General features: G+C 41.8%; 1 protein-coding gene across 3 annotated transcripts in view; it reads left to right on the top strand.

The window, feature by feature from the left end:
• Positions 1-19,559, top strand: part of LOC145337544 (constitutive coactivator of PPAR-gamma-like protein 1 homolog) — a 124,670-nt gene that overhangs the window by 14,399 nt on the left and 90,712 nt on the right. For all 3 annotated transcript variants that reach the window (XM_080182346.1, XM_080182340.1, XM_080182354.1), the window contains exon 2: positions 17,472-17,718. In XM_080182346.1, the coding sequence (XP_080038472.1) occupies positions 17,472-17,718 (247 nt within the window). The remainder of the gene's footprint in view (positions 1-17,471; positions 17,719-19,559) is intronic.

The following is a 19,559-nucleotide window of genomic DNA, read 5'->3' as shown; positions in this document are numbered from 1 at the left end:
TCCTGATGCGTGCAAAATAAAAAGCTTCTGCAACATAGAACACTACAGCACATTCAGGCCCATTGGCCCACTAGTTGCGCCGATCACTTCTATACCTACTAAGCCATAGACCTATCTATAACCCCCAATCCCATTAGATCCCATATACTCATCCAGAAGTCTTTTAAAAGACCCCAGCGAGTTCGCCTCCACCACCACTGACGGCAGCCGATTCCATTCACTCACCACCCTCTGAGTGAAAAACTTACCCCTAACATCTCCTCTGTACTTGCTTCCCTGCACCTTAAATCTGTGTCCTCTCGTAGCGACAATTTCAGCCCTGGGAAATAGCCTCAGGAATAGATAGGGTGGATTCTCACTCAACATCTTATAAACCTCTATCAGGTTGCCTCTCAACCTTCGTCTCTCCAGGGAGAAGAGTCCCAGCTCCCTCAACCTATCTTCATAAGGCATGCCTCCCAATCCAGGCAACATCCTTGTAAATCTCCTCTGCACCCTTCCAATAGCTTCCACGTCCTTCCTATAGTGAGGTGACCAGAACTGTGCACGGTACTCCAAGTGGGGTCTGACAAGGGTCTTATAAAGTTGCAGCAATACCTCCTGACTCCTAAACTCAATCCCTCGATTAATGAAGGCCAGTACACCATACGCCTTCCTGACCACATCCTCCACCTGCGAGGCCGATTTAAGAGTCCTGTGGACCCGGACCCCAAGATTCCTCTGCTCTTCAACACAGCTAAGACTCCTACCCTTGATATTGTATTCCTTCATCCCATTGGTCCTGCCAAAATGGACCAGTACACATTTATCTGCGTTGAAGTCCATCTGCCACTTCTCCGCCCAGTCTTGCATCCTATCTATGTCCCGCTGCAACTTCTGACATCCCTCCAGACCATCCACAACACCACCAACCTTCGTATCATCTGCGAACTTACTAACCCATCCCTCCACTTCCTCATCCAGGTCATTTATGAAAATGACAAACAGCAAGGGTCCTAGAACAGATCCCTGGGGCACTCCACTGGTGACCGACCTCCATGCAGAAAAAGACCCATCCACAACCACTCTCTGCCTTCTGCAGGCAAGCCAGTTCTGGATCCACAAGGCCAAAGCCCCCTGGATCCCATGCCCTCTCACCTTCTCAAGAAGTCTTGCATGGGGGACCTTATCAAACGCCTTGCTGAAGTCCATGTAAACCAGGTCTACCGCTCTTCCTTCATCAGTGTGCTCAGTCACATTCTCAAAGAACTCAACTAGGCTCGTAAGGCACGACCTGCCCTTGACAAAACCATGTTGACTATTTCTGATCGTTCTAAACTTCTCTAAACGCTTATAAATCTTGTCCCTCAGAAGCCTCTCCATCAACTTACCAACCACTGAGGTCAGACACACCGGTCGGTAATTTCCCGGGCTATCCCTGTTCCCTTTCTTGAAAATAGGAACCACATCCGCAATCCTCCGGAACCTCTCCTGTCTCCATCGACGACACAAAGATCATCGCCAGGGGCTCTGCAATCACTTCCCTCACCTCCCACAGTAACCTGGGGTACATCCCATCTGGTCCCAGCAACTTATCTATCTTGATGGAGTTTAAAAGTTCTAACACATCCTCTTCCTTAACACCCACATACTCAATCTTTTCAGACTGCTGCAAACCTGTAGTACAACCTTCCAGATCACTTCCCACTGTGAATACCGAGGCAAAGTACTCATTAAGCACCTCTGCCATTTCTTCCGGTTCCACACAGACTTTTCCCCCTTCACCTTTTATAGGCCCTATCCCTTCCCTTCTCATCCTTTTACTTTTTACATATTTGTAGAAGGCCTTGGGATTCTCCTTAATCTTACCCGCCAAGGCCTTCTCATGACCCCTTCCAGCTCTCCTCATTTCCTTTTTAAACTCCTTTCTACAAGCCTTATACTCCTCTAGATCCTTAACATCTCCTAGCTCTCTGAATCTTTTATACACCTTTCCTTTCTTCCTGACTAGGTTCTCCACAATCTTCGTGCACCATGGTTCCCGCGCCCTACCAAAACCTCCTTGTCTCATCGGAATGTTATCATGCGGAGCTCCAGTCAAACATTCCTTGAATATCCGCCACCTTTCTTCTGTACTTTTCCCCAAGAATGCCTCCTGGTTTATTCATCCAATTATCTGCCTGATGCCTTCATATTTCCCCTTACTCCAGACAAACACCTTCCTAGCCTGCCTGATCCTATCTCTTTCCAATGCTATCGTGAAGGAGATAGAATTATGATCTCCATCCCCAAGATGCTCTCCTACTGAGAGATCCGTCACCTGTCCTGGTTCATTAGCCAGCACCAGGTCAAGTACAGCCTCTCCTCTCGTAGGCTTATCCAAGTACTGTGTCAGGAAACCCTCCTGAACACACCTAACAAACTCCTCCCCATCCAAACCCCTTACCCTTAGGATATTCCAGTCGATGTTTGGGAAATTAAAGTCTCCCATCACGACAACTCTGTTATTACTACATCTCTCTAGGATCTGTTTCCCTATCTGCACCTCAACTTCCCTGTCACTATTGGGCAGCCTATAGAAAACACCCAGCAAAGTTATCGACCCTTTGCTGTTCCTAACTTCCACCCACAATGATTCTGTAGGCAGTCCCTCCACGGCATCCTCCTTCTCTGCAGCCATGACACTGTCCCTGATCAACAGTGCCACTCCACCACCTCTTTTGCCCCCAACCCTGTCCTTACTGAAGTATCTGAATCCTGGCACCTGAAGCACCCAGTCCTGTCCCTGAGATATCCAAGTCTCTGTAATGGCCACCACATCACATTCCCAAGCAGCAATCCACACCCTAAGCTCATCTACCTTATTTACTACACTCCTGGCATTAAAATAGACACACCTCAGCCCCTCGGTCTAGACATTTCTCTTCTCCACCACCCGTCTAACCTGTCTCTCATACTGTCTACTGTCCTTCCCTACCCGGGAGCTAACCTCCTCGGTCTCAGTCTCCTCATCTCTGTTCCCTCCCCCCAACCTTTCTAGTTTAAAGTCCCCCCAGTAGCCCTAGCCAGTCTTCCCGCCAAGATATTGGTCCCCCTGGGATTCAAGTGCCACCCGTCTTTACTGTATAGGTCACACCTGCCCCTAAATGTTTTTAAGATGCGGGTTGATGGGTTTTTGATAAGAGAGGGGATTAACGGTTATGGGGAGAGGGCGGGAATGTGGAACTGAGCCACGACAGATCAGCCATGATCTTATTGAATGGCGGGGCAGGCTCGAAGGGCTAGATGGCCTACTCCTGCTCCTATTTCTTATGTTCTTATGAACCGGAATCCCTGCCCCCTGCTCCAGTCCCTCAGCCACGCATTCACCCTCCACCTCATTCCATTCCTGCTCTCATTCTCCCGCGGCGCAGGCAGCAATCCTGAGATTACTACCTTCGCATTCCTCTTTCTCAGCTGCCTACCCAGTTCCCTATAATCCCTTTTCATGACTGCTTCCCTCTTCCTGCCTATGTCAGCAGTTCCTATATGAACCACAACCTGCGGTTCTTCACCCTCTCAGGATGTCTGGGACACGTCCAGAGACATCCTGGATCCCAGCTCCAGGGAGACAAACCACCATCCGCGACTCCCGTCTGCGTCCGCAAAAATGCCTGTCTGAACCCCTCACTATGGAGTCCCCTGTTAGTACTGCCTTGCTGCTCTCTTTCTTAGTTTTTTGAAGTACTGGCTCAGCTCCAGAGAGCTGGCCACTGCTTCCTCCTCCAGATGAGCTGTCCCCCCCAGTGGTACTCAGGCAGGTGTACTTATTTTGATGGGGGACACCCACCGGCGTGCTCTCCATCACCTGAGGTTTCCCCTTCCTAATAGTTACCCACGTTCCACCTTCCCGTTGCCCTGGTGTGACCACTTGCCGATGGGTCCTATCAATTATCTCCTCATTCTCTCTAATGAGACGAATGTCCACAAGCTGCATTTCCAGTTCCTTTATCAGGTCCCGTAGGGATTGCAGCTCCACACACCAAGCACAGGTATGGATGTCTGGGAGACCAGGAGCCTCCAAGACCTCCCACATATTGCATCGGCAACAACGTATTGACCTCACACTCATACTTGCCCTTTTTAGAAATACAGCGAAAAAAGTAATAAAAAACTTATAAACTTACCTTGCCTCATCCTTTTTGTTTTGGCCCTCTGAGCCAAAGCCCTTACAGCTCACACAAAAACAAACTTACCTGCTCTCACTCAGAGCCCCTCTCTCTCCCTCTTTTTTAGGTTGGAGGAGGAGGGAGGGGTGGGATACTCTACCTGTGTAGAGTATCGGGTTTCTTCACCTTTCCAATTTATGGGGTTCCCGAGGGGGAAAAAACTACTTCCCTATGACCACTTCCTGTATCTGGTTTAAAATAAAAAAAGCTAGAGACATTAGTTTAAAAAAAGAAACACAGTAACTTACTCACCAGCTCTCCTCTCACCAGTCTCTCCCTCTCTGATGTGCTCCCAAGGAACAATGAGTTCGATTCTCTGAGGTGAGTAATTTTTAAAAGTGAAAAAAAAGTCTATCTCTTCAGTAATATATAAATTCTGTATTACCAATCAGCAGTTTAATAATGAATGGAAAAGTAATCATGAGGAATTGCTGATTGGTGGATTGGCCATGCTAAATTGGCCTTTAGAGTCCAAAGATATGTAAATTCGGGGGTAAATACATGGGATTATGGGAATGGGGTGGGCCTCATTGAATCATAGGGGTTTACAGCATGAAAACGGGCCCTTTGGCCCAACTTGTTCATGTCGTCCCTTTTTTTAACCCCTAAGCTAGTCCCAGTTACCCGTGTTTGGCCCATATCCCTCTATACTCATCTTACCCATGTAACTGTCTAAATGCTTTTTAAAAGACAAAATTGTATCTGCCTCTACTATTACCTCCGGCAGCTTATCCCAGACACACGCCACTCTGAGTGAAAAAATTGCCCCTCTGGACCCTTTTGTATCTCTCCTCTCACCTTAAACCTATGTCTGTAGATTTAGACTCCCCTACTTTTGGGAAAAGATATTGACTATCTAGCTGATCTGTGCCCCTCATTATTTTACAGACCTCTATAAGATCACCCCTAAGCTGCCTCCGTCCAGAGGAAAAATGTCCCATTCTATCCAGCGTCTTTTTGTAACTCAAACCATCAAGTCCCAGTAGCATCCTGGTAAATCTTTTCTGCACTCTTTCTAGTTTAATAATAAACTTTCTATAAGGTGACCAGAACTATACGTTGTATTCTAAGCATAGCCTTACAAATGTCTTGTACAGCTTCAACAAGGCATCCCAACTCCTGTATTCAGTGTTCTGACCAATGAAACCAAGCATGCTGAATGCCTTCTGCTCTACTCTGTCCACCTGTGACTCCACTTTTAAGAAGCAATGAACCTATACCCCTAGATCTTTGTTCTGTAACTCTTCCCAACAGCCTACCATTAACTGAGTAAGCCTTGCCCTGGTTCAGTCGACCAAAATGCATCCCCTCACATTTATTTAAATTAAAGTCCATCATTCGTTCATAAGCCCACTGACCCAATTGATCAATATCCCGTTGCAATCCTAGATAACCTTCTTCACTGTCCACAATACCACCAATCTTGGTATCAACTGCCTACTGAATTCTCATCCAAATCGTTAATATGGTTAAGATGTTCTATTGGAGAGTCAGTGCAGACTTGATGGGCCAAATGGCCCCCTTCTGCTCTGTAGGGATTCTTCCATATGTAAGACTTAACATTATAATTCTGTATGATTTTGAAAATGGTGTTTTCAGACAGGAATATTAAGGAAGGTGTGACAAATATTACAGGAATCAATTGCGACTTTAAGATCAGATGCTATTAGTCATTTTTATATAGTTAGAAAATGTAGGTGTTTTAATTACTGATAACTGTAGGAACAGCGTCATCTTCATCCTAATTCGTGTTTTCTGAACAATTCTGAGAAATCAAGATTACATCACTAGATTTATTAGAGCTGTAAACATTCTGATGTTGACATGTTTTAGATAAGTTGGTGACACAGAGGCCATCAGAAACAACTTTGGACAATGTTAGGGTACAGATCAGAAACCCCAATGTACGTTATGAAGTCAGATGAGACCCCAACAATTTGCTATTTTGACATATGAAAATGTTTCACTCCAGACACGATCCTACTGGCACACTAGGAAGCTTTTATCAAAACAAGCTTTATTTGTCAAAACTTTAACTATAACAATTGAATTAGCTTAACACTTAATAATTGAGCAATGCTTAAAATCTGACAAGGCACAATTCTTAACTGCTAATCTATCCCCATAAGTTCCAATTTAAACAATATTCCTCTTACAGACTTAAACTCCTTCAAAATCAGTTAGCAAAATACAGGCTTCAGTGTTGGTACTTAAGTTGCCAGCCCTGGAGCTCCCAGACAACCCCCAAAGACAGATCTTGCTGTTTTCAGAACCAGACACAGACTGTTTTAAAAAAAGGAAGAAAAATATGTTTTTCCGTGAAAGCTTAAATCTCCCATTAGGCACATGGTTCTGTCTCTATGAGTGAACCTAATCAAAACTCTACTATGAAACCCCAGGGGAAAAACCAAGTAAACATAAATACATTAACTCTGTTTAGACAAACATACCATGAGCTTAAATGAGTTGTCATCTTGCAATCTCAGCATGGAGCTGCATGGGCTATGCCTCTTACACGAGACATAATGTAAATATATTTTTTAAAGGCGCAATATCAGCATACAAAACCAATTTTTTTTTGTTCAAAGAACTTCTGGAGAGATACAAGCCCGTGTTGACTGATCTGGAATCAGTGATTTCTTCATTGTGGATAGGTACAAGAGGTCCACCAATAAGACAATTGCTATATTCCCCTCAGACAAAAGCAAAATAATGCAGATGGTGGAAACCTTAATAATAACTGAAAATGCTGGAAATAGCAGGACTGGCAGGAAGCAAACTTCGTTTCTCTCTCTCTCTCTCCACAGATGCTGCCAGAAGTGCTGAGTGTTTCTAGCATTTTATGTTTTTACACTGCTTTCCTCTCTCTAGTTCTCCCAATCTCCATGATGGTGACAGGCCAGAGGGTCCTCTCATGCGAGGAAATGTTAGCAATCACATGCAGTGTTGCAAGACTTCAAGATCTCTTCCCCCAATTGTGCCAGATCCCAGCTCTATCGCTTTACATGGGGCAGCATGATGACCCAGTATTTAGCACAGTGCCAGGGACCCAGGTTCAACACCCAGCTTGAGTTTCTGTGTGGAGTTTGCACATTCTCCCCGTCTGCATGGGTTTCCTCCCACAGTCCTAAGGTATGCAGATTAGGCGGATCGGCCATGTCAAATTGCCCCTTAGTGTCAGGGAGACTAACTAGGATTAATGCATGGGGTTACAGGGCCTGGGTGGGATTGTGGTTGGTGCAGACTCGATGGGCCAAATGGCCTCCTTCTGCACCGTATGATCATATGATTTTACAATACTAAAGAAAAGGCCAACCCCACTCGCCCTATTTAGCACTATATATTACCAGCTATCTGACTTCAAAAGGCACAACTTTTCTCTGTATTTTTGATTTTATGGCTAAATGCATGGGTTATACTTAATTTTGTATATCATTAATTTTAATAGTCTTCATTGAGTTCCTCTACTTTCCATTATTCTATTCCCAAAACAAATTTCAAAATACCAATGAATAAAGATCGAACTTCTATCATTTAACCCGCCACCCTGATATTTATGTGCTGTTTGGCATATGCAACCCATTACGAAACTATGTATCTTCAGACTTTGAGCAGCATCACAGATCTATTAATCGTCTGTCTTTTTCAAATCCTGGTTTGTAATTAACATTTCAGGCAAAGTTCAAGCGTGTGAAATAGTACCAAGTTGATAAATTTTAAATGTTCACCAAATATTGGACTTGGGAGATTTAACCTAAAACTTCCCAAGTTTAAAGTAAGTAATACAATTTCAATTGATTCAAAATTCTCTAACAGTAATTTGTGAGGAATTACACTGTTTTTAAAAAACTATGTTCGGATATAGAAATTCTGTATTAAAAAATGACTTTTAACCTTGTAATTGCTAAATTACTTTACAGTTATCTGTTGTATCTACAAAAATGTGCTGCTTTGAAAGAGTATTCTGGATTAAGCCCTGTCGTTTTCACTAAGTTATTAAATTTGATTTAAAGTGTCCTTTGGGCTTTGGTGAGATTTTCTAGGCAAGGATGAAATGAGAATTTTATTGCAGGCTGTTGTCCAAGTGGTTATGCTTATCAGCTGATCAGTCAACCAAAGACACTGGTACTGTGATTGTCAATCAGAGTAAATATGTCAAGGCTACCTTTGACTGATTAGATGATTGGACTTGTAATAGTAACAATGGTGTAAACAGGTGTAAAATTATGATGTATATGGTGCATTGGCAAATGGAGCCACAGGATATTTACTGAGAGCTCTGAGAAATTGAGGTTGAGCTAAGAGTAGCACAGTGGAGTTGATTAAGTTTGGCTGCAACTTTTTTTTTCTAGCTACAGTTTGTTTTGTTTCTGCCACAGTCAAAAGCAGTAGGAAAGCCTAGTCAGTAGATCTTCAGAGGTTAACTTATGAGATTAACCGCAAGATTTCAGTTTTGTTGCAGTAATTTTGTTTACAGTGGCAGAAATTAGTTCTTGACTTTTTTTTACAGTGCTGCTTTGAACTGCTTTTGAATGATTTATTATGTTAAAGGGACTTACAAGCATATGTAAGTTGCTGTTGTTTGCGCAAAAGAAGTATGAGTGTGTGGTAAGTTGTTCTGTAGTGTCACATTTCTGCTCATGAGGAACCACGTAATAGTATCAGCCCTTTGAAATGTCTGCGGATCATTGATATTTTTGACATTGTGTGCCTTGTCCATCTGCTGCTGATACCTTATCAATGCAGTTATCACTACCTTATCTGGCTAGATTTCCATTCTTTGCCTCCTGTCAACTTAAACTCATTTAAAACTCTGCCAGTGTTGTGTCCCACTCATCCATTGCCTCTTCCCTGATTTACTTTTGCTGCTGTGTTGCAAATTTAAAATTCTCATTCATGTTTAAATCCCTCCACGTCCTTTCACTCCAGTGTTTCAGAACCTCATCCCGAAGTCCCCATTACTTTGATTTGCATCCTCTTTCAAATCTCCTTCCATTGACCTTCGCCACTGGCTTTCAGCCACCTCGGTCCCACTTCCTGGATATCTTTCCCTCTGCGCTTCCAGCTCATGGCTCCTCTTCAAAACCTCCTTAAAACCCAGTTCCTTTTCATCAAGCTGTTATTTTCTTTTAATATATCCTCCTTTGGTTCAGCGTCCATTTTTATAATTGAACCTCTGAAGCATTTTGTGATTTTTTTTGACATTAAAGATGCAATGCAAATATAAATTGCCATTGTCATTTTAAAGGAGTGTTATGTTTTCCAATCTGTAGATTCAGTTCCCTCTGCAGCATCTTTGGAATTTTTCTGTATCATAGGTGCTGCATAAATGCTAGTTATTTTTGCTTTTGAACTTTTTGCATTCTTTTGTTGGGACTTGTGTTCTAGGGCTTATTGTCCTGTATATGGAATACTACCAATTCCCAAAATTGAATTTGTTAATTTTTCTTCTTGCTTTGTTTACTTTCATGCTATCTATTCATCTGTTAGTTTTATTCTCCTGTTATCCTTGTCTCTACTTGTTTGTTTTTCTTGACGTTTCTGGCCATGTGTGCTCAGATTATTTTTGGAATTTGTTTTGACATTTGTAATCACATCCTTTCCTAGCTTTGTAACCACTTAACTGACGCTGAGGTATTTCTGTACAGATAAATTTGCCTTTGTTAAAGTTTCTAATAATTGATGCACGTTGTTCTTGCTCCCATTCAGAGTTCCACCTCTGTTAATCTGAAGCTAACTAAAGCAGATTCTGTGATCCTTAGAGCTAGCGGGAGTGAGGCATAATGATTATAGTAACTGCAGCTGTGGGCATATGGCAGAAAATGGATCCTTCATCTGGGAAATTTTGTGGTGCCTCACATTGGAAGTAGTGTGGCATGTAGTGTTGTTGACAAGGTAAATGATCATTAGCCGCTATTGAGATGTGGTTGCAAGATGACCTGGGATGGGAACTGAGTATTTGGGGTATATGACATTTGAGAAGAATAGACAGAAAGAAAAGAAATTCGGGTGGTTCTACTGATAAAAGGTGAAATCAAGACAGCAGTGAGAAATGATCTTGGCTTAGAAGATCAAGATTATTTGTGAGAATGTCTCCAGGGATAAGAGACTGCAGTTATGTAGATAGATTAGAGTAGCTGGGACTGTTTTTCTTGGAGCAGAGAAGCATGAAAGGAAATTTGGTACATGTCCTCAAAATCCTGAGGGGTCTGGACAAACTGGTTCTAGTGGAGGGAAGGATCAAGAACCAGAGGACACTAGTTTAAGGTAACCAGGAAAAGAAACAATGGCAGCATTAACTTTTGTTAAGCGGTGAGTTATTAACATCTGGATTGCAGTGCCTGAGAGTAATCGATTCAGATTCAATCATGGCTTTGGAAAAGGAATTGGATAATTATTTGAAGTGAGAAAATTTGCAGGGCTATGGATCAGAGGTGGGGGAGTGGGACTTAATTGAGTTGCTGTTGCTGAGAACTGGCACAGGCACCAGGGGCTAAATTTATAAGAAAGGTATTGCAATATTTGCAGCTTGAACCTTCATTAATGGTGGATGAATCAAATTAACGAGCGTAGCATTGAGAACATGGAATGTATTTGAGATGCATTGTAGAACCAATTGGGGAGCAGGCTATTTCAGACCTGTTAATGTGACAGGATTGATTAATAATCTCATAGTAAAGGGTCCTCTGGGGAGGAGTAATTATAACATGATTAATGTCTCATTCAGTTTGAGGGTGAGAAACTTGAGTCTGAAGCTAGTGTCTTAAATTCAAATAAAAGCAGTTATAAAGATTTGAAACACAGTTGGTTGAAGTGGACTGGGAAAATTGATTAAGGTGATAAGGAGCAGTCGCAGATATGGTAAGTAAAATGAGCATCTAAAGTAAACGTTGAGAATGAATTTGGGAAACCAATAGGAAACAAGGAGATTTTGAATAAATATTTTGTATCTATCATCACAAGAAAACACTAAAAACATCCCAATAACAAGAAATACTCGGCAATCCTACTGGACCAAAGGCTGACAAATCTCCTGGACTAATGGTATGCATCCTAGGATATTAAAAGAAGTGGCTATAGAAATAAAAGATACATTTGTTGTAATCTATCAAAATTTTTACATTCTGGAAATGTCCCAGCGGATTGGAAAAGTGCAAATTTGTACTCCTGCACAATATTGGAGAGGGACAGAAAGCTGGAAACTATGGGTAGTCTAACAAATAATACTGGGAATGGGAAATGTGAGAATCCATTATTAAGAAGGTAGTAAGTAGCAGGACATTTAGTAAATCATAATACAATCAATTAGCGGCACAATCAGTTGGGCAGCACAGTGGTTAGCACTGCTGCCTCACAGCACCAGGGACCCGAGTTCAATTTCCAGTTTGGATCACTGTCTGTAGAGTCTGCATGTTTTCCCCATGTCTGCATAGGTTTCCTCTGGGTGCTCCAGTTTCCCCTCTCAAAGTCCAAAAGCTGTGCTGGTTAGGCACATCGGCCTTGCTAAATTCTGCCTCAGTGTACCCAAACAGGCGCCCGAGTGTGTTGACTAGGGGATTTTCACAGTAATGTCATTGTAAGCATACTTTTGACACTAATAAATGAACTTAAACACAAGCTGAGTCAACATTGATTTTGAAAGGGAAATAGCCTTTGACAAATTTATTAGAGTTTTTTTGAGAATGTGATAGGTTTTTGAATTAAAGAGGCGTCAAGGATTATGAGGAACCAGCTGGAAAGTACAGATGAGGCCAGGATTAGACTAGTAATGATTATCTTGAATGCCTATGGCCTATCTTCCTACTTACAGAATTCTTTGGACAGTTTCAGGTGTAGTGCAGTTTGTACATCTTGTGGAAAACATTGGTTGTCCTTTGTTAATTCATTTTTTTAAAGTTCTTCTTGAAACGTTGACTTCAGAAATTGTGGCATGTTAATGTACCCTTTCACTGGCTGAATTACTATTTGTGCTTGGGCCCTTGAGGTGGTGATTGGAACTGAGATATTCCACGGAGAGTTGTCCATTATTATCACAAGGTTTTTTAAATGTATCACTACTCTGCTTTCCAGAATTATTCAACCATTTTTAGTTAAATTGAAGAAAAGCGACTTTGCATGTTTGGAAGTAATGAGCAGAATTATTCTGGAAAAATAATTGGCACATTAGTGACTTATGCCATTAATAATGCTCACATTGGCCAGCAAGTCGAGGGGATTGATTTAGCCACTGGCTGGCTAATTTACACTGCTCTGATGTTTGCTTTACACAAGTAGCACCCTGTCTCTGAGTTTTGCATTATTTTTAAGAACTTGCTGGATTCGCACATTAAACTCACTGCAGAAAGTTAGAGTTGGTGATTAAGATCATAAATATCCTTTTAATAATGTAACAATTATTAATGCATTACCAATCACTCCTCTAGCCCAGAATGGTAATAATTTAAACTCTTTAATGCAATTGCTGTGAACAGTAAATTGTCAAACATTTCACAAATGTCAAATTTTAAATTATTTTTCCACCGAATCTTTAGAGTGCAGAAAGAGGCACGTTAGTTACTTGTCCTTAATGAATTCATGCTGGCTTTCTTAATTAAACTGCACTTGTCTATGTGACTATTGATTTTGTCCCAGACTAATTTCCAGAAGTTCCCCCACCACTGATGTTAAACTGACTGTAGTTGCTGGTTTTCTCCTCGCACCCTTTTTTTGAACAAGGGTGTAACATTTGCAACTGTCCAGTTCTCTCTCTCATCCTTATGTCGAAGGAAGACTGGAAGATTATCATTAGTACCTCTATAATTTCCATTCTCATTTTCCTTTAGCCTTGGATGCATTACATTCAGTCCTGGTACGTTTTTTATTTTAAGTAAATATAGCCTTTCTAACACCACCTCTTTTCAGTTGTTGATTCCTTAAATGTATCAGTTACTATCTCCCCTCACCTCAATATGGTAGCATTTTCATCCTTGGTAAAGAAATACTCACTTAATAGCTCTGCTGTTTTTTCTGCTTCCATGATTAAGTCCGCCTCCCCCTTTTTAATCCCTAATCAACCTCCTTTATTTTTAACCCCCCTTTCATTAGCTAGTTGCTTGTAGAAGACTGTCACGAAAGCTGTCAGCCAGCTATCCAGTGGCAAAGCCCCAGGGGCAGATGCCATGCCCGCAGAGATCTATAAAGTTGCTGGTCCTGCATCTATCAAGAAGCTCCGAGTTGCTCCAGTCCTTTTGGAAGCAAGGATCCATTCCTCAGGAACTTAAAGATGCTTCCATCGTACACCTCTACAAGAGGAAGAGCAATCGGCAAGTACGCGACAACCACGGAGGAATCTCGCAGCTCTCCATCACAGGAAAGTACCTCACAAGAGCCCTGCTTCACTCATCTGGAGGTGGGCCTGCTTCCAGAGTCACAGTGCGGCTTCCGCAAAGATCGTGGGACCACTGACGTGATTTTTGCTGCGCGCCAACTTCAGGAGAAGAGTCGGGAGCAGAATCGCGAGCTCTACACAACCTTTGTTGACCTCGTGAAAGCCTTCGACACTAAGCCAACAAGGCCTGTGGAGGATCATGTTAAAGTTCGCGCCCCCCCCCCCCCCCCCCCCACACACACACACACACACACACACACACACACACACACTCATTCAGATGGGTATGCTGTTTCCATGATGGCCAGAGTACTGGATGGCGGAGAATCCTCTGAGGCATTCCCAGTCACTAATGGCGTTAAACTGGGCTGTGTGCTCGCACCCACACTGTTCAGCATGATGTTTACTGGCATGCTGAATGATGCCTTCCAGGACAGTGTTGCTGGAATCAGCCTCAAGTACAGAGTGGATGGGAAGGTTTTCAACCTGAGGAGACTTCAAGCTATTACCAAAGTGAAAGAAACTGTTCTGAGAGATTTCCTCTTTGCCAATGACTGCGCCCTGTACGCTCAGAGCCAGAGATGCAAGTCAGTATGGACAAATTTTCCACGGCTTTGGACTCACCATCAACATTAAAAAGACAGAAGTCATGCACCAGCCTGCTCCTCATGCACCGTACACAGAACCCATAATCACAATCAAAGGGCAAAAACTACAGGTAGTGGACCAGTTCTCTTATCTTGGCAGCACCCTCTCCCAAGCAGTGACTATTGATGCAGAAGTTAACTGCAGGATAGCAAAGACAAGTTCTGATTTTGGTAGATTGTGCTCCACTGTGTGGGAACGTCGAGGAATCAGTCCAGCAACAAACCCAAAGGTCTACAGCACTGTGGTACTCACTACCCTCCTGTACGCCTGTGAAACTTGGACTGTGTATCGAAAGCATGCAATACAGCTCAATCACTTCCACGTGACTTGTCTTCGCAGAATATTACGCATCAGATGGCAAGACAAAGTACCAGACACTGAAGTTCTCTGTAGAGCAAGTCTACCATCAGTCCACACATCGCTGATGAGAGCTCAAACCCGGTGGGCGGGTCATGTCATCCGTATGTCAGACAAGCGCATACCCAAGCAGCTCCTTTTTGGGGAACTCTGTGCTGGAAAACGCTCGCATGGAGGGTAGAAGAAACATTTCAAAGACACACTCAAAGCCTCCCTGAAGTCGCTTGACTTTGATACGACCACCTGGGAAACGCTGGCACAAAACTGCCCTACCTGGTGCTGCCTCATCCACAAAGGCTGTCAAGCTCACAAAGCAAGGTGTATTGCTGAAGCACAATTTAAGCACGAGCTGTGCGAGTCCAAAGCTACCAACACAACAACTACAGTGTCTATATGTCTGTCCAATATGTGCCAGGACATTCCGTGCCTGAATTGGCCTGATCAGTCATCTTCGGACACACTGCGACCAGCCTCAAAATGACGAATGGTGTCGAGGTCCTCATCGATGACGATGGACGAACAACAACAGCTTGTAGAAGGCTTTGGGATTCCCTTTTATATTAGCTGCCAGTCTCTTTTCACATTCTCTCTTTGCATTTCTTCTTAGTTTTTTCACTTCCTCTCTGATCCTTTTATATTCACTCTGATTCTCCATTGTACTGCCTACCTGACATCTGTTCTATATGCAATTCTTCCTTTTCATCTCAGCACTGTATCTTGTCAGCCAGGATACTCTGGATTTATTTGTCCTACCTTTTGCCTTCAAGGGATATTGCCTGCAATACACGTTCTTTGGAGGTGACCCACTGTTTAGTCACCATCTTTTTTGACAACATTTGATTCCAATTCACTCGACTCAGATGCATTTTCATCCTATCAAAGTTGGCTTTCTCCCAGTTCGTTACCCTGCTCTGGATTGTTTACTTTTTCCATGGCCAACCTAAACCTTATGATAAAATGGTCACTACCCTAAATGTTCATCCACTGATATCTGATCCACTTGGGCAACTTATTCCCCAGCGCCAGGTCCAACTGTACCTTGTTGGACCGCAAACAAACTGTTGAAGAAAATTATCTTCCAAGAATTTCGCTCCTTTTGTCCCTTTGCACAATTCCTATCGCAGTCTATAGTTGGGTAATTTAAGTCCCCCATGATAATCACTCCATAACTCATGTATTTCTCTATAATTTCTTACAAATTCATTTCTCTACATGCCTCCCTCTAGTATTATACACTGATCAATGTTATTGGACCTTCTTTATTCCTTATCTCTAGCGTGAGAGATTCTGTCCTTGACCCCTCTGGAATGTCTTCTCTTTTTGACTTTTCCTTTCAGTCGTTTATCTCTTTCATAATCCAATCTTTCTTTTCCTCTCTATATTTCTCTTTCTCTACCTGATTTGACTTTAATTAATTCTCCTTTGCTGTCGTTTCTCTGCTCTCTGCTCAATCCTTAAATCTCATTAAGGGGATGTGCTGTTCACTAAGGTCCCAGGTGCCATATCAGCATTACCCAGTTTGCACTCCAGAAAGTCATAGTGCAAAAAAAATTATCTGAAGGATGTAGAAGGAAATCGAATTGATGTTGTACGTTGAGTTGTTCCACTCCAGGAAGATTTGGCCTCTTGTATGTTCGGACCTATTTTAAATCTAAGATGTGAGTTTGTGTTGATGTTGTCTCTCCATAGACTCTTGTGTAATAAATAACTTGGTTCATTAAATGATGTTATTTTAAACAGTGGACATCTAACATACATTATTCACATATCTAACTGTTCTGCCATGACTCAGTGGTATCATTCGTGGCTCCAGTTCATTAGATGGTTGGTTCAAGTCCCATTCCAGAGATTTGAGCAGAAAATTGAGGCTGGCACTGCATTGCCGTACTACAGGAGAACTGCACTGTCAGAACGACAGGATGTGTCATTAATCTGACTGCATCTGCCCTCTCAGCTGGACACCACCAATCCTATGGCAACAAGGACAGAGGACTTTCCCTGGTCAATTTCTTGCTCATCCACCAGCATCACTGAAACAGATTATCTGGTCATTATTGCTATTTGTGTACTTTGTCTGAAATTGCCTGTCAATGTTTCCAACATTATAACAGCCATACTGAGAAGTACTTCATGGGTTCTAAAGCATTTTAGTATATCCATGAAAGAAGCTATATACAGTAATCTTTTTTCACAAAATAGTACAGACAGTTAATGTGTGTTAATGACTTACTGCAGTTCTTAAAAGCTAATAACCCAAATTGATTGCAGTCAACGTAATTTTCCCCCAAGTATAATTTTTATCTTTTCTCTCCAACACACTTTGCATCCCTGCCCATTGCAAAACAAAAGTTGGGAGTATGTCACTGAACATGACTGAGAAAAGTTGCAGGATTAATTTTCCCTATCTGACTTTCCAATTGGATCCATGTGAATAGAGGATTCAGTATTTTGCTGGAGAAATTGGAAAATCAAATGAAGATTTATATTTTTAATCTTGTGACCGTTAGCAGTGATGTATTTTATTTGAGTCAGATGAAGAATCTACTGAGACCCTGGGGATCTGTAAAATTGGGGAGAAAATTGAGCAATTAATTTTGTTGAAGTGCTGAACTAGAGGAAAAGTTCTTGAGTAGCATTTTAGTATTAAACTCTATTGTGCAACTCTTTTGGATACAAATAGTTTATATATGCTTATTTGCCATAATATCCTGTGTAATGTATCAAAAATCTAAATTCAAATACAGTCATGCCTATGGAATCTCAGGCACATTTGTTGTTACAAAACGTGTTTATGATTTCATAGTCAATTTCAAAATCTCGTCATTACCTTGTGACTTAGTCATACAATAATTTACTAACTGTTCATGTCCATTCCAGGTGATGTGTACATAAAATGTCTGATTATTTTGCAGGTTGCGCAGAGCATTGAAGATCACCATCAGGAAGTGATTGCCTTCTGCAGAGAGAATGGTTTCCATGGCCTCCTTGCTTATGACTCAGATTATGCGTTGTGTAACATCCAGTACTATTTCAGTGCCCATGCCCTTAAACTGAGCCGGAATGGCAAAAGCCTCACTACCAACCAATACCTGATGCATGAAGTTGCCAAGCAACTGGATCTAAATCCTAGTCGCTTTGTTATCTTTGCTGCACTCTTAGGTGGGTGGACATATTTTCTGTAAAAGCATTACTGAAAGCATGTTAATTTGGATGGGGAGATAGTTTATTTTCCATTGTTTTGGAATTTCTTTCAAAATTAAGATGTCTAAATTGTTAAATTTAGATTTTATTATAATGGTAGTTTCAATGTTTGGTATTTTTGAAACATCTGAAAAAGTTTTTCTTCTTCTTAATGGGCACCTATCATTTTCTTAAACTGATTGCTTTGCTTCACCTTTAGGTTGCATGCTGTTCACTGTTTGTCCATTATGCTACCTTGATGCCATATTTTGGTTAACACATGAGAGCAACCCAGTGCAACTAACACTTATTGGTTCTATCATACATCCCCTTTTTTAAAAGAACAATGAAGCTGTAATCTCTCCTTTCAGTTTTCCCTCAAAAAAACTTCAAAATTATAATGCTCTGCATTTGAGTTGTAAAGGAAATTATTTTCCCACGATGTACCACACTGCATTCAGAAAGATAAAGTGCAAAGATACACCTATTTGACAACTGAAGAATATCTCATCTCAGCTGGGCTGTAGAACCCAGATACTTCATTGTAGTGGATTTAAGAAAAATGTTGCTATGAGGAACAATTATAGCTTCACTCTTTTTTTTAAGAATGGATGTATTATAGAGGCAGTAAGCAAGCCTGTATTCGGTCTTTTTATGTTGAGTACATCTTAATTATGTTATACTGGGAAGCATTTTAATTTATACATCTGTCACAAGTTACATGGAGTTTGCTAGTTTCTGTAACGATAAGACCAGTTTCCCCCACATGAAGTATTAATGCATGATCTATTTGAATGGAATAATCTAAATCAAATTTGAAGCAATTGCCATTTAGATTTATGTAATTGGACTGAGGTTTGTGTTTTAAAATAAGATGGTCTGTTATTAGGTGGTGTGGCTGCTAAGAAGTAGTTGCAATTCACCAGTTTTTTTTTAAAAAGATATTTGTGACTAGCCGCCATTAAATATGAACTGCAGGGAGTGTGTGCATTGGTAGGATGGATAGTAGAATGCTTACTCGGCATCTATTACAAATTGTAAGGAATGTCTTAACTGGATGAAGACTTCTAAAATGGAAGAGTACATATTTTTAAAAACAGATGTTACATTATCTGTTTTAAATAGCTTCTTCTTTTGTCTTTTACACAGTTTAAAAATAGCCCAGGTTATTAATAGTGGGAGGAATGGGAAAGGAAGAGAAGAACGCAAAGACTTTGTATGGGTGAGATGCTTTGGTAGTTTTGTTCCATTTTTTCTGGGGTTCCAGGATTTTGACCAAGCAACATTAAAGGGGCAATATTTTTCCAAGTTAGGCTGGTGAGCAGCTTGGAGAGGAGCTTCACAGATGGTTCTGTTCCCATGTGTTTGCTGCCCTGGTTCTTTTTGATGGTGGTGGTCATGGGTTTGAAAGGTGCTCTCTGAGAAGGCTTGGTAAGTTTCTGCAGTGCATCCTGTAGATGGTACACACTGCTGCCACTGCCTCAGTGGTGGAGGGAGTGAATGTTTGTGGATAGGGTGCCAGTCAAGTGGGCTGCTTTGTCCTGGATGGTGTGGAGCTTCTTGAATGTGGTTGGGCCTGCATTCATCCAGGCAAGCGGAGGATATTCCATCACATTCTTTGCCTTGTGCGTTTTAGATGTTGGACAGACTTTGGCGAGTCGGGGGATTACTGACCTTCCACAAGATTTTGATGCTCTTACCTTATCTTGTAGCCACAGTATATGGCTAGTTCAGTTTTGTTTCTGGTCAGTGGTAGCCCCCAGGATGTTGATAGTGAGGGAATTCAGCAGTGGTAATTTCATCATCTTTCACTTGACTTG

This window comes from Carcharhinus amblyrhynchos, chromosome 3, assembly GCF_965287045.1.
Source record: "Carcharhinus amblyrhynchos chromosome 3, sCarAmb.v2.hapA, whole genome shotgun sequence".
Classification (NCBI taxonomy): Eukaryota; Metazoa; Chordata; class Chondrichthyes; order Carcharhiniformes; family Carcharhinidae; genus Carcharhinus; species Carcharhinus amblyrhynchos.
This window is presented reverse-complemented; position numbering and strand designations above follow the sequence as displayed.